General features: G+C 43.0%; 1 protein-coding gene across 4 annotated transcripts in view; it reads right to left on the minus strand.

Annotated features, from left to right (window-relative positions):
- ccdc32 (coiled-coil domain containing 32) overlaps positions 1-16,686 on the minus strand; it is an 18,367-nt gene continuing 1,681 nt past the window's right edge. For all 4 annotated transcript variants that reach the window (XM_073040390.1, XM_073040393.1, XM_073040391.1 and 1 more), the window contains exons 3-4: positions 9,518-9,674; positions 1-8,665 (exon numbers count right to left, since the gene is read on the minus strand). In XM_073040390.1, the coding sequence (XP_072896491.1) occupies positions 8,521-8,665; positions 9,518-9,674 (302 nt within the window). In that variant the 3' untranslated portion in view covers positions 1-8,520. The remainder of the gene's footprint in view (positions 8,666-9,517; positions 9,675-16,686) is intronic.

Raw genomic sequence — 16,686 nt, forward strand, 5'->3', positions numbered from 1 at the left:
AATTTAATCCTAACAGATTGCTGCTTTATTCTTAATAGAAAATCAACAAGACAGGATAGAAGTGAGTAAAATGCAAGTAGATACAGAGATAACAATAAAGAAGTAACAAAACGTGGAGGAAATAGTGCAACAGAGATGGAAAGAATCAGAAGAGACAGATGATGGTGAAAAAAATCCAAATGAACCTACTCTGATTGACATCTCATTGGGATATTTCTTTGCTGACCGGCTAATGCAGTATCTAGGTTCTGACAGAGAGCACAGGAACATCACTGTGTCATCATTTCACAAAGAATCTGATGCACAGGAGACCCAACATCCAAGCCTGTAACACACACAAAATACTGGAAGAACTCAGCCTGTCAGGCAGCATTTGTGTAGAGGAATAAACAGGTGAATTTCAGGCCAAAAGAAATGGTCTTTCTTCAGGACACACCGTGAAAGGGCAAATGTTTATTTCTCTCCATAGATGCTGCCCAACCCGCTGAGTTTCTGCAGCATTTTGTAGGTGTTGCCCTGGATTTTGAGCATCTGGAGAATCCCATGTGGTTATGATTTGCTGCTGTGTATGAACCACAACCATCAAGCACTATCAATGGTTTCTACTATCCCACTTTCAATTTCTTAATTATATTGTAGCTACTTGATTCAACCACATCTTTTGGTAGCAAGTTACAAGTTTCTTCTGAATTGTCCACTGGGTTTATTGTAGGATCGTGGAACAGTTATGGCACAGGGGGAGTCCATTGTCCATACCAGTTTCTGGCGGGGGGAGGGAGGGAAGAAATTGCTGAATTGGCAGGTGTGCATCATCCACAAAGCAGGGTATTCAGGGTATTGTTAGTAAGGAGGGGCAAACTGTACTTTGCAATCACGTGGTTCCATCTCCACCCAGTTCCTGCACCACGATGGCTTCGCTGGCTAAGTGGACTTTGTTGGGTCCATAAATTGTATAGCCAAACATTAAGGACACTGCTAGTGAGCAACCTCCCCAAGTAGGGCATTAAGACCTTGATGGTATGGATTCTGGAAAAGAATAACCCCTCCACTGAGGTCTTCACAGAGATCTCTTGCTTAAAATGCACCCACTGTGGATGATCTCTCTTAAACCCAGCTCGGTTTTTCCATCATATCATCAATGCAAACTATTTATTGTAATCGAGAGGATGTTAGTTCCTAGGCTTATTCTGGTACCTGTATAGGATTGGTGTTGAGGACAATGATAAGGATTTGAATAAAAAGTATAACCTTAGCTTTAAAAAAATCTATTTTATGTTGTGACTGGCTTGAGTGTACCTTCCAACATCACCCTAGCGCAAATGCTGTAGTAGTTGTTATAAAACCATAAAATACAAGCGCAAATCTAGGACGTTCAGCCCAATGATACCCCATTAAAGTGTTGTGACCTGTGTAATGCGCTTAGAGTGTTGAATGCATTTTATAACTATTATGAAAGAAAACATCCTGATGCTTTGAACAAGGTTCAGTGTCCAAGATGTAATACGATCAATAAGCATCACAAACACAAGAAAATCTGCAGATGCTGAAAATCCAGAGTAACAGGTACAAAATGCTGAAGGAACTCAGGTCAGAATGCATCAAGGGAAAAAGTAAACAGTCGATGTTTCAGGCTGAGACCCTTCTTCAGGACTGAAAAAGGGAGCGGGAGACACCAGAATAAAAAAGGTGGGAAAGAGGGGTAGGAGGACTAGCTTGAAGGTGATAGTTGAATCTAGGTGGGTAGGAAAGGTAAGGAGGTAAAACTTGGACAGGTACATGGATGAGAGGTGTATGGAGGGATATGGGCCAGGTGCAGGTCAGTGGGACTAGGCAGAAAAATGGTTCGGCACAGCCAAGAAGGGCCAAAAGGCCTGTTTCTGTGCTGTAATGTTCTATGGTTCTAATGGGGAATAGAGGAGGGAGAGCGAGGAAAAATATATTCATGTCATCAGGTTGGAGGCTACCCATACGGAATATAAGGTGTTGCTCCTCCACCCCGAGGGTGGCCTCATCGTGGCACAAGAGGAGGCCGTGGACCGACATGTCAGAATCGGAATGGGAATCAGAATTAAAATATTTACACAGAGATAATAAACCTGATTCTAGTCTTCCCTCCCCTCCTCGCCTTTTTAATTCCAGTGTCTCCTCCTTTTTCAGTCCTGATGAAGGGTCTCAGCGCAAAATGTAGACCGTTTACTCTTTTCCATAGACACTGCCTGGCCTGCTGAGCTCCTCCTGAGTTTTGTGCGGGTTGCTTTCAATACGCATCATGTTATTATGTGAGATTTCGCAAGATGTAGAGTTGGCACGGATAAGAATGAGATTATTATCAGACAGAAAAGAGCCAGTTGGTTCACTGTTCAGTGTAGCAAGGAGTTTTCAACAAGGGTTAGTCAGAGAGCTTTAGGTGGAAGTTATTAAGTAGTTCTGGAGGTGACACTACCGTAGCTTGCAATAAAGATCACCCCACGCCAATTTGAACTGAGGAAGTAGTAGCTGGCTGTAAGAACTTTGACATTTAAAACTAATACCAGATCTTAGGTAAATGAGACACAGTTGACTTTGTGAGATGTGCTACATTAGAAGATAGGATTCTTAACCACAGGGGGAATACTTAAGTTGCAATGAGGACAAAGCTGTACTGCTATTTAAGGTGCTGCTTATGAGAGCAGTCAGTAGTGGTGTGGGAAGTGCAGGAATTTCTGGTAAGGGTCCAACATCATTATAGAACAAGCAACAGTACAACATGCCGTAACAGCACAGCTTCTGAATGAGGATATTGATTGAGAGGAAGGATCCATATGACAGATCTCAATGTGTCAAGCTGCTTTCCACACAGTCCTACAGATTAATCTCGTATGCTATCCAAGTCTCCCCTGAAAGCCCTGACTGATGGTATCTCTATTACTCCACACAGGCATTGAATTCTAGATCATATCCAGATAAATGTGGCACTTGTGGCAGTGTAAAACTCCCTCAGTATTGCAGTGGGAGTGTCAGCCAAGATATTTTCATTCTCCAGTCTCTGAAGTGAGGATGTAATTCAGCTCTGCCTCAAGGGAAAAATTGGACCAGAGGGCATAGCTTCAGGATAGAGGGAAGTCCATTTACAACAGAGATAAGGAGGCACTTTTTTTTTTAGCCAGAGTGGTGAATCTGTGGAATTCATTGCCACAGATGCCTGTGGAGGCCAAGTCACTGGGTATATTTAAAACAGGGGTTGATAGGTTTTTGATTAGTCAGGGCGTCAAAGGTTATAGTGAGAAGGCAGGAGGAATGAGTTGAGAGGGATAGTAAACCAGTCATGATGGAATGGCGGAATAGACTGAATGGACTAATTCTCCACCTAATTTATGGTCTTAATTATGTCTCCCTTTTACCTTTTGTCAAAAGGTTAAATCTGCAAGGACTAGTCCTTGAACTATTAACTAGCATAATAATGTAGCTCCCTCCTTAACCTAAATCAGTCATCAAGTTGTACACCAGCATTAACACTCTCTCAATGTTCCAAAAACAACCATCTCAGCCTCCCCAGTCTGACACATTAAATTCCCGTGTTCTACAAAGATTTGTTGACATATTTAATATGCCTTGGACCCAGTTTCCTCAGAAGTGGAAGCATCAAACCTTCAAACCATTCACAATTTTGAACAACCTCTAGCTGGTCACCCCTCTACCATTTCCTTTCTACAGTAAAGAATTCCAGCCTGTTCAGAGCATTAGATTTACAGCATCTGCAGAATCTTCTGTCCAGCCTGTTTAGTCTTTCTTGACAAATATATTTTTCAATTCTGGGCCATTTTTGAGATTTGCTCTTGTACCTTCCTTGATGTCTCCATCATCTTTTCATAAATATGGAGACCTAGGGCTGAGATAAATGTAAAATTTCTCTCCTTCTGAACTACATTCTATAAAAATGAACACCAGTACCAGGTCTGCAACTTTATCAAAGTCATAAGCATTTTTAATGACGCCGCAAGACTTCAGTTCCATGGAGTACAAGGACACCTGCAGGTTGGGTGAGTCAGTGCAGGTCCAGCCTGCCCCACTTTTTCCTTGTTTACTCTACATATCCTTAGACAATTTCTCACTGTCCTGAAGGCTCACACTGAATACAGCTCCCAGTCATGTAACAGGAGATATCATCTGTTTCTTTTTCCCAAAAATACATCGTAGAGACAAGCAACTAATTTACAACTCTCCAAATATAGCTACGATCTTCATCACAGCCTGTTACAGAAATGCCAATGCCCTTGAACAGAAACTCCTACAATAAGGTGGATACAGACCAATTCATCACCAGTAAAGCCCTCCCCACGCTGAGCATACTTACACAAAATACTGTCATAGGGAAGCATCTACTGTCAGGGGCCCCGACCACCCAGGACATGCTCTCTTCTCTCTACTGCCAACAGGAAGAAAATACAGGATCCTCAGGATTCACACCACCAGGTTCAGGAAGTTATTACTCCTCAACCATCAGGCTCTTAAACCAAAGAGGGTAACTTCACTTGCCCCATCATTGAAATGTTTCCACAACCTATGGACTCGCTTTCAAGGCCTCTTCATCTCATGTTCTCGATATTTATTATTTCTTTCTTTTCGTATTTGTACAGTTTGTTTTCTTTTTGCACAGTGGCTGAACACCCAAGTTGGTGTGATCCTTCATTGATTCTATTATGGTTATTATTCTGTAATGAATTTATTGTACATGCTTGCAAGGAAGTGAATATCAGGGTTGTATAGGGTGACATAATGTACTTTGATAATAAAATTATTTTGAATTTTGAAGTGATTAAGACTGGTATTCAGTATTAGAGGGAAATTTCAAAAGAAGAGAAATTAGCCTAGTGCCTTAGTCTCTATAATAATGAAAAGATGTAGAATTCAAAAACAATTCATGAGGATGATACCTAAGAGAAAAAGAAATAATCAGAAAAAAACTAGATGCTGGAAATGTGAAATAAAACAGTAAATGCTGGAAAACTCAGCAAGTGTCATCATTTTGAATGCTGTGACCCTTTATCAGCTGGGAAAGAGGGAGGTGCAAGTTGGTTTTCAGAAGGATACGTAGGACAGCCTAGATGGGACAGATCAAATTACTTACGCGCAGAGGTGGGAGGGGGGTGGTCAGCACATTGACCTAGTGCAATGAATCATCATCAGTTAATCATCTGTCTTTTCCCAATCTGCTGTTAGTTCCCTTTATTTAACTCTTATCAGACACTAGCTAACCTGTTGAATATTTTCAGCATAGTCTGTTCTGGAAACTATAGACTGGTGACTCCCATGTCAGTGGTACAGAAGTTATGAAGACAATTCTTAGGGACAAGGTTTTTGGAAAACAATGGCTTAATTAGGGAGAGCCAGCATGGCCCTTGTGTCTTACTGAGTTTTTTGATGCGTGACAAGGGTGATTAATGAAAACAGAGCTGTAGATGTTATCTAGATGGAACTTGACAAGATCTCTCATGAGAGGCCCATCCTCTCTCATGCAAGATTAAAATGCATGGGATCCATGGTGAATTGTCTATTTGGATTCAGAACTGGCTTGCCATTGAAGTCAGAGGGGAGTGGTCGAGCTGGAGGTCTGTAATTAATGGAGTTCCGCAGGGATCTGTGCCGGGACCTCTGCTGTTGGTGATGTATGTAAATGCCATGGATGAAAATGTAGATGACTATGCAAACGTCTGAGGCGCCCTAGATTCTTTACATGGCTTCAGATGATGTGGCCTTCACAGAGCCCTGATCTCAACATCATCAAGGCTGTTTGAAGTTAGCTGGAGAGACAGAAGCAAGTCTGCAGAAGAACTGTGGCAAGTTCTCTAAGATGCCTGGGACAAACTACCAGCCAATTTTCTTAAAAAACTGCATGCCAATCAAAGTACCTTTGAGAATTGATGCAGTTTTAAAGCCAAAGGGCGATCACCTGAACTATTGATTTGATTTAGTTTTTATTGTTTATTGCTCTTTATAGTAATTTTTTGTTATTTAGAAACTTTTCATTTCATAATTTTTGAAAGTATCTTTGCTTTACAGAATTTTTTTACATGTGCTTAAGATTTTTTCTACAATACTGAAGTTGTGTGGGTTACTAAGTTTGCACATGATACAAAGGTTGGTGGAGTTGTGGATAGCATAGAAGACTGGTAAAGTATATAGCTGGATATAGATCAGATATGGGCGTAGAAATGACAGATGGAGTTAAACCCAGCCAAGTATGAAGTGTAGGTCAAGGATAAAGAGATTATACACGGCAAGACCCTTACAGTGCTGATGTGCATAATGATTATGGAGGCAAACTTCACACCTCTCTCTAAGTGGCTACATAGATCGATCATGTGGTTAAGAAGGCATATGGAATGCTTGCCTTTATTAGTAAAGGCTTTGAGTTCTAAAGTCAGGAAGTTATGTTGAAGCTTTATAAAACTCTAGTTAGGCTGTATCTGGAGTATTGCATACAGTTCTGGTTGCTTGATTATAGGAAGGATGTTGAGGCTTTGGAGAGGGTGCAGAAGAGGTTTACCAGGATGCTGCCTGGTCTAGAGGGTATGTACTATAATGAGAGTCTGTACAAATTTGCGTTGTTTTCTCTCAAGTGGCGGAAGCTGAGGGGAGAACTGATAGATATCTATAAGATTATGAGAAGCATAGATAGAGTAGACAGACAGCTTTTTTTTCCATGGTTGAAGTGTCCAATACAATGGGCATGCATTTAAGGTGGGAGCTTTTTGTTAAACACGGAGAGTGATGGGTGTCTGAGATGCACTGCCTGGGGTGGTGACAGAGGAGCTTTAGATAGGCACATGAATGTGAGCGAAGTGGAAGGATAGGGACATTGTGTAGGCAGAAGTGATTAGCTTAGCTGACAATTGATTACTGGTTTAATTGTTCCTGTGCTGTACAGTTCAACGTTCTGTGATTTTGCTTCTGATCTGTTAGGTGGAGCAGCACAGCTCACTCTTTCATGACACGGGGTCTAACTGTAGTCCAGTTTAATTACCATTACAGTATGAATCTGTGTGTGTGCGTGGGCAGCCTTACCACGTGGAATTATCAATATATTTCCTAGCTTCAATAATCAGGTGTTCACTGAAAACATAGTATATCCATTCCTTTGTAAAATAAAAAAAATCACATTATAGGTGTCTGAGCGCCAGATTAAACAAACCACAGATCTGTAATGCTGTTAGAGAAAGGATTAAATTTGCATAGGATGTCACCAACAGACTGACTGGCCTCCCTCTGTGCTGTAAGCAGCTTTGGCTGTAAAGTACACTGGCCTTCGTAACACAGTCACCAAGGAAAACTTTGATATCCAGATGTTAAACTCTGAACTAGATGTGACTGAGGCAGGGGCTTGACAATCACCATACATCTGCTTCGGGGGAGCTTTGAATATGGTTATATCTATATATGTGTGTCGCTAGAGGCATTGATTTTAAAATGATGGGTAAAAAGACACGGACTGAATGTGAAATTGTTTTATGTCAACTGAGGTAATGATTTAGAAGTCACTGGTTATAGAGTCTATTGGAGCATTTTAAAAGGAACAGGATAGAAGTAAGGTTATGGGAAAAGACTGGGGAATTGGGATTAAAAGGATTGCTCCATAAAGAGTTAGCACAGGCTCAATGGGCCAAAGCCCTCATGTGCCATAGCAATTCTATGGTTTCATTATTCTACAGCTTGCCCTGCTCAGCATCAATACAACAGTCAAGGGTTTTCCATGTGGGAGTCAAAAGGTTACAGATCAGTCAGCATATACTAAAGTGGCAGGGGTGGGGCATAGGAAGGTAGAGGCTACCAAAGACTTTGATGGGAGTGCTTTGATAGAGACAGGTTAGTGAGTGGAGAGAAACGTTAGAAAGATCAAGACATTCAAACTTAGAGAATTAAGTACCCCCCCCCCCCCCCCAGAGTACAATGCTGGAAACAGATAATCCACAAGGGATTGGTAGCCGTCACGTTCCCAAAACAGAGAAACCTAAACAATGATTCAATTCACTCTCCCTATCTGAAGTGGAAAACATTTCAATATTTGATGGACTTAAGGTGACTGTAGCTCTCTGCACAATACACAAACACTGGTGCTGAGACAGGAGGAGAATGTGTGCTGTTGAATGAATGCATTATCACTGAGGCATGCAATGAAATGTTCTTCAAATGCAAGTCTTCCAAATGCCCGTAGTTCTATAAATACAGGTGCAATATTGCACTGAGGGGTACACAGGTCATTGGAATAAGGTACACCCAGCAGCAGTAAGTCCCTTTCGGCTCCCAGATCCCCTTCTCGTCTTTCCTACTCATAGTCAGAAATGGGTCAAGGTGGTGACTCAGTTACAGTGATGCGGGCAGAGGGGCTCCGAGAATTCAGCTGCTGGGCCAATTCGAGCTCATTATTTGCATCTGTGGCTGTCACATTAAACAGTCCAACGTTTCCGTGTCTGGATGATGGTCATCGCTCAGCTCTGGTCTGGCCTGAGCCAGGTTTCTCAGGGCAGACACCACTGTCGGCCATTACTGTTCACAGGAAGAGCAGCTTTCACCTTCAGGCTCCTCTGGGCTCTCAGACTGTCCTTCAGGACTGATCAGATACTGAATCTCCTCTGCGTTTACCGGAACTCTGTCTGGCTGCACCCACCGCTTGAAATAGTCCATGGCACTGGAACAATAAAGGAAGCAGACTCAGGATCAATTACATGGACAAGATGTCGTAAGCGTACTGACTGGGAAATACAAAATCCTAACTGCGTACAGGACATTAGCTGCGTGATTTCTATCTCCCTGCAACAGAAGGACTATTTCTGGAAAGCAGCACATCCAGTGACATTTCCTGACCCCTGGCATGGATCAAAGTCATGGCACGTTGGAACCTGCCTGCCACTGTCTTCTGGGAATGGCCATCCTAAATCCAGAGACGCAGAGAAACACCTTCCACATTCAGTATTCATGGGATGAGGGATTTCAGACCATAATACAGATTAGGAATCTTGAGGTTACTTGAAAGCCCACATGTGCCATAGCAATTCTATGCTTTCATTATTCTACAGCTTGCCCTGCTCAGCATCAATACAACAGTCAAGGTTACAGAATCAGTCAGCATATACTGGGGTGGGGCATAGGAAGGTAGAGGTTAGTGAGTGCAGAGATATGTTAGAAAGATAAAGACATTTAAACTTAGAGAATTAAGTACAGAATGGCTACAGGGTACTTGAAATCTTGGATCAACACACTGCTGGGTGAGTGATGAGATATGTGTGCCTTCAAAATACATATCTGGAGATGTTCATCGGTATCTTCGTAATTTCAAGCAGCCAATGGCCAGGGGAGCGGAGCAAGAGCAGGTATTAGCTCTGGTCTCCACACCACCAAAGTCACAAAGTACATCAAAATTAAAGTCAACCAACCCCAACCCCCTCGGAGGAGAGAAACCGCCATCAAGCTTAACATGAGGAATTGGGGCATGGCTCCTTATTTTTCATTTCCTAACAGACCCCTACAGATCATACTCTACCTCTGGTCCATCTCGTATCCATCACTGTATATCTCTGACATATACTGCTCATGCAGGAACCGATCCCAGCATTCTTTCTTTGCCTGTGATAGGCTCCTTAGCATCCCTTTTGAACTTGGCTCTTCGTTTATACCCTTCAGTTTCCTCAGGCGATTTTCTGTTGGTTTAAAGAAGAGGTCAGTAGAAAGATGTCATCAGTCACACACATTGCCACTGAGGATGCCGCAGCAGGTATTTTGTCCATTGTGCTTTTTGCTGGCCTGATGCAGAGCTGCCGGTTAACTGTAGCACATTCTTTCCCCATAAACTTCTTACTTTTCCCTTCTTGCTATTCAATTAGCTTTTGAAACTCATTTCCTTCCCAACAAAACAGTCCCAATCACTATCAGAAATGTTTCCTTATGTTGGCACTTGATCTATGCCCCATGGCTGACAACCCTTCATGCAGGGAGGATGTTTGTCCTGATGGAGGAATCTAGGGCCAGGGACACAGTCTGAAAGTAAGGGAGATGGCATTTAGGACTCAAGACAAGGAGAAATGTATTTATTCGCAACATGAGTGAATCTGCAGATGCTGGAAATAAATAAAAACACAAAATGCTGGCAGAACTCAGCAGGCCAGACAGCATCTGTGGGAGGAGGTAGTGACGATGTTTCGGGCCAAAACCCTTCATCAGGAGTCCTAAAGGGAACTCCCAATCACCCCTGCCGTGGACCACTTCTACAATGAAGGGAACCGTATGCTCCACGACCGCTGGACTAAGTGTGTCTATGTACGAGGGGACTATGTTATAAAATAAATGTGCTAGGTTTTCTAAAATTGACTCCTATCAATCACCCATTGTATATAGAAGGTTCTTCTAGAGAGGATGCAGCACTAGACTTCTTCTTAGGGAAGAGGGTAGAGTAAGTGACTGAAGAGTCAATTGGTTACCAGTGACCATAGTATGATCAGCTTTAACCTGGTCTACCACAGCAGGGCCAACTTTGGAGATGTGAGGTGGAACCTTGCCGAAGCTGACTTTGTGAGACTGCAGGTAAAGGAATGTCCAGTATGTGGATGGCTTTTAAGAGGGTGAGATCAGGGATAGCATGTACCTGCTCAGGTGAAGGGCAAGGCTGATAAGCTGAGGGAAACATGGCTGATGAAAGATACTAAGGCTCATTAGTGAGTAGGTGCGTCTAAGTGTGGCTCCCGATTTTTATTGAAAATCTACCTGTTTACCTTCGTCGTATGCTCGAGATAACTGAATATTTAACATTGTGAACAACCCGGGACATTGCTGGACACTGACATGGCAAACAAAATGCACCTTTGAAGTAAAACTGGGGGAAAAAGATAGCGAAGCCTTGAGCAGGAAAGCTGATGTTACAGTAATGGCGCCATTGCACGCTGCTGGACCTGCGCTACCCGATGACTTGGAGAGGCTTCGTTTAGTACTTCTTACTGACATGACGGAAGCGGTGCATTCTGCCCTGAAAAGAGAACTTGAAGATGCTTTGTCACCAGGGAATGCTACCGTGGAACAAATTATGCCATATTACGAGTCACATGACGAACGCATTCGTGAGGCTGAACATGGCCTAAATGATTATAATGACCGACTGGCGAGCGCCAAAGCCGCCATTGCAGCACTGCAGAGCGAAAACACATTTCTGAAAGGGAAACTAGATGACCTCGAAAATCAGTCGCGGAGATCCATTTTGAGAGTGGTTGGCATTCCTGAAAATTTGGAAGGTTCAGACCCTGTTAAATTTACGACCGAGTTTTTTGACGAAGTGCTGGGGACAAATTTCTTCCCGAGGCCTTTCGTACTTTTGCGCGCTCACCGAGTCGGGCCTAAACCATCTGGTGTCTCTGAAGCCAAGCAAACGAGGCCAAGAACATTCCTGGTTCTCTTTCACTTCTTTCAAGATAAGCAACGTATCATCAACAGACGGAAGCAGGAGCTGTATTTCTGCAGACATCACATGTTTTTTCATGAAGATTTTAGTGCGGAGCTGGGGAAAATTGAGCAGCTTTCAAGGACGTGAAATCCCTGCTTTACGGGAAAGAGGTCAGGTTCGGCCTGTTGTATCCTGCCTGGCCTTCATGGTCATCCATGAAGGTAAAAAGCATTATCTCGATACACCAGAGGCAGCCAAAGAGTTTTACCATTTGCGCTGGGGAGAAGAAGAATGAGAAAAGACTTTTTTTTAGGTTATTCATGCAGCACTGAAGGGGCCTCCCACCGAGCCAAACTGTTAATTTTCGCAATTCACTTCTTTGTTCATTTTTTTTCCAGTTTAATTTGTGGAATGCGATCGAGTCGAACTGCTGTGCTGCGGAATCTGATAAACAAAAACTTCCAACCAGCAAAATGTAAATATTTGGGATTTGTATCTCTGGCGTTTAGTTTCCTAGATTTATTTTTGTGTTTTTAATGCTTTGCTTGACCTGTGTTATCTTTGGCCTACATATATTAAAGGTCGAATAAGTGTTGGTATAAATTCTAAGGAGGGAAGCCACTCTAGATTAGATTGAAGGTTTGGTTGTATGGGGAACGCTTTGGAAGTTTTTTGTTTGGTAATGCCTGCGATCATCCTCAGTTGGGGAGGTAGATCTAGGCTTCGGGGGTTAATTGTTTTTCTTGTTTGTGTAAAGGGGTGGGGGAGTGTTTTGGGGGATTACCATGGCAGCTTATTCTTTAGTGTGTTACGGATCGGCCAGACTTTCTTTTCATTGTGCGTTATTGTGTGCAGCCTGTGCCCTCGCACTGTTTTGGATTGTGGGCCCTGTGTGTCTTTTGATCTGGTTAACATGAGTGCTGCTGATGGAGCCCACCCTGTGAGGTTTATTTCTTGGAATGGAAAGGGGCTCAATGGTCCTGTTAAAAGAGCTAAAGTTTTCTCTCATCTGAAACAATTAAAAGCAGATATACTATTTCTACAAGAGACACATTTAAGAGTGGAAAACCATAATAGACTCCGTAAAGCATGGATTAGTCAGGTTTTTCATTCCAGATTTAATAGTAGGTCCAGGGGGGTGGCAATATTAATCACCAAAGAATGCAGTTTACACCATCTGATGTAATCAGTGACCCTAATGGTCGCATTATTATAGTTTCTGGATTTCTCTTTCAGATACCTGTCATTTTGGTAAATATTTATGCCCCTAATTGGGACGACGTCCACCTTGCAAATAAGGATTTGTCTTTAATACCTAACCTGAATACACACCAGCTAATCTTTTCAAGAGATCTGAACTGTGCTATTGACCCACTGCTTGATAGGTCTAGCTCCAGAGGAGCACCTTCTGGTATGGCAAAGGCCTTCTCGATGTTTATGAAACAAAATGGTTATATAGATCCTTGGAGATATTTGAATCCATTGGTTGGGCAATTCTCTTTCTTTTCTCATGTTCACCACTCCTATTCTAGGCTAAACTATTTCTTTATAGATAGCTCCTTGATACCAATGATTAGAGAAACTGAGTACACTGCTATAGTTATATCTGAATCCTCGCCCGTGAAACTGGACCTATGTTTTCCTTTAAACATTAGAGAACGGCCTCTGTAGAGACTTAATCCCCCTTTTGCTTTCCAATGAGAAATTTTGTAGTTATATATCGGCTAACATTGACACATTCTTCGAGACTAACAAAACTGAGTCGGTATCGTACTCTTTACTTTGGGAAACTTTAAGAGCTTACTTGAGGGGTGAAATAATATCTTATACTTCACATGCCAATAAAGAACATAGGAAGGAAATGCAAGTGTTATCACAATCTATTTTGACCTGGATAGGCAATATTCTGAGGCACCCACTGCGGAATTATATAAAAGCCAGGCTGATTTGCAAGCAAAGTTTAATCTTCTACCTACAAACCTATCAGAACAATTAATTCTTAAGACACGTGGCCTCTATTATGAATATGGTGACAAGGCGAGCCGGCTTATGGCTCATCAGTTGAAGCTTCAAGCTGCATCACAACTTATTCCCCAGATAAGAGGCACACACCAAAACTTGACAAGCAATCCAAAAAACATCTTTGCAACTTTTTATTCCTCTCTGTATACATCAGAGTTTCCCTCAGATATAACAAGAAAAAAAAAGAAAAAAGAAAAAAAGATCTTTATGAAGAGGTAACTAGGAAGATTGAAGTGGGTAGGGTGGTGGACACTGTCTACAAGGATTTTAGTAAGGCCTCTGACAACATCCTGCATAGAAAGCAAGTCTAGAAAATTAGATCACGTAGGAAGTGCTAGCTAAGTGGATACATTATTCGCTTGATAGCAGGAAGCAGAGAACGATGGTGGAAGATTGCTTTGCAATCAAGAGACCTGTGTCACGGGGCTATTAGAGCTGGCCTTTTATATAAATAATTTGGATGAGAACGTACTGGCACAGTGAGTAAGTTTGCTGATGACACTGGGAGAAAGCTAACTGCGTCACTATGCTGACCTCAGCTTTTCTATCCAAGGTTATCACCAAAAACGTTTGTATTAAATTTCATCTGCTTCATATTTGAACAGGCTGAAGTATGATGTCTGCTTCTGTCCCCACCGGTCTACCTCAGCTACTTACCTGAACAACTGGAATTCTGCGCAGTTACGAAGGATCAATCAGCAACAGAACAAATTGAGCAGAAATTCTAACAAGAGCCCCGGGGAAAATAATTTCTTTAAAGCAGATAAAGCAGCCCGTCATTATTAACCACCATCCCCCAGCCCAGTGAATAATAAAGTGATGGGTCAATTCTCTCGTTAACTCTCCATACAACTTAGAACTGGCTAAATCCATACCACTGGGCTCCCAAATGCCCATTTGTACATACACTAGTTAGGCTTTCTCTATGTACAGTATAATATTAGAAACTTGTGCCTGCAACTCAACCCATGTTGTCTACAATGACCAAAAACAGATTAATCCCACTTCCCAGCTCCTCAAGTGGTCACCAGGTACCTTTTAAATATCGGTAAAAGTTTGCATCTTCAACGTCCTCTCAGCAGTGTGTTCTAGAACCTTCTTGAATTAATATTCACCTCACAATTTCCTCTAAGCCTTTCAGCAACTACCTTAGGACTACCCCTCTGTTTATGGGCACTTTCTCTTTATCCCTAGATCTCTGATAATTTTATACATCTCAGTCAACTCAGAGCAACATTTTATTCATTCTGAAGAGAGTAAACCAGTCTCTTCTCTCACAGTGCAACAGTGCTCAGATTACATTAGCCACAGTAAGTGCAAGAGACCTCAGCAAGATAAACAGAGCACAAGTTTTAAAACAGGTACAGTGGCAGAGCTGCCTTGCGCAGTGGCACAGCCAGTAGAGCCACAGTGCCAAATAGCTGGGTCAATCCTGTACTTGGGTGCTTTCTGTGTGGAGTTCACGTTTCCCTGTGCTCAGGTGCTCCAGTTATCTCCCACATCCTAAAGGCATGCTGGCCACAGAGTGCAAATGAGCAGCAGAGTCTGTGGAGATCTTATGAGAATAAAGATTAATGTAATCAGGGGGTTGATGTTTGGCATGGAGTTGTTGGGCTGAAGGGTTATATTTATGACTCTAATGTTCACAATGTGTTGGCGCGTGGGCTTACTGGATAAGGCATCAGACTAGTAACCTGAAGGTCACTGGTTCGAGCCTCAGCTGAGGCAGCGTGTTGTGTCCTTGAGCAAGGCACTTAACAACACATTGCTCTGCGATGTCACCGGTGCCAAGCTGCATGGGTCCTAGTGCCCTTCCCTTGGACAACATCGGTGGCGTGGAGAGGGGAAGGCCTGCAGCTTGGGCAACTGCCGGTCTTCCATACAACCCTGCCCAGGCCTGCGTCCTGGAAAAAACCTTCCAAGGTGCAAATCCATGGTCTCACGAGACTAACGGATGCCTATGTTCATAACGCACCAGTACACAGATGGAACTACCAAACAGAGAACTAGGCAGTAAAAGTCAAAATCCAAAGTAAATACATGTCACCATAAACTACCTTGAGATTAATTTACTCAATAAATCCATAATAGAACAATAACCATCATAGAATCAATGACCGCAACAATTTGGACATTCAACCAGTGTGCAAAAGACAACAAATTGTGCAAATACAAAAAGAAAGAATAACAATAAATAAATATGCAATAAATATTGAGAACATGAGATGAAGAGTCCTCGAAAGTGAGTCCATTGGTTGTGGAGATGGGGCAAGTGAAGTTGAGAGAAGTTATCGTCTCTGGTTCAGGAGATTGATAGCTGAGGGGTAATAACTGTTCATGGAATGCATCAACAGTACCTCATACTCAAGTAGAAATGGACTAGCAGAACACAGCAGCTTCCCAAGAGTCTCGAACCGGGATTATCGCTTGCCTGTCGTGGTCTGGGCAACCAGGATATGTTACCAGAGAGGTTTACCAGGGTGTTAGTTATAAGAGGAGGCTGGTGAAGTTGGATTTCTTCCTCTTGAATGTCAGAGGCTAAGGACTGACCCGATAAAAGTGTGTCAAAATTATGAGAGGCAAATACAACCAGAATCTTTTTCTCAGGATAGGAATTTTTAATAATAGAGGGTATAGCTCTCAGGTGAGAGCAGGAAGGTTTAAAGGAGACATGGACATTTATGGGAAGTTTTTTTTTAAACATGGAGTGATATGGGAGAGGAATGTGCTGCCAGGAGGAATAGAGGAGAGGGCGGACTGAAGAGTAGTGGAGAGAGTGGTACGAGGAGTGATGGAGGAGTGGAGTATGCTGCCAGGAGTAGTGGAAGAAGATCTGATAATGGTGTTCAAGAGGCTCTTAAACAAGCATGTGCAGGGAATGGAGGGTTATGGATCGTAGGCGGGGGACGGAGGGTTACGGATCGTACGCGGGGGCGGAGAGTTACGGATCGTAGGCGGGGGCGGAGGGTTACGGATCGTAGGCGGGGGACGGAGGGTTATGGATCGTAGGCGGGGACGGAGGGTTACGGATCGTAGGTGGGGGCGGAGGGTTACGGATCGTAGGCGGGGGCGGAGGGTTACGGATCGTAGGCGGGGTGGAGGGTTATGGATCGTAGGCGGGGGACGGAGGGTTATGGATCGTAGGCGGGGGTGGAGGGTTATGGATCGTAGGCGGGGGCGGAAGGTTATGGATCGGGCGGAGAGTTATGGATCGTAGGCGGAGGACGGAGGGTTACGGATCGTACGCAGGGGGTGGAGAG

This window comes from Hemitrygon akajei, chromosome 3 (assembly GCF_048418815.1).
Source record: "Hemitrygon akajei chromosome 3, sHemAka1.3, whole genome shotgun sequence".
NCBI lineage: Eukaryota > Metazoa > Chordata > Chondrichthyes > Myliobatiformes > Dasyatidae > Hemitrygon > Hemitrygon akajei.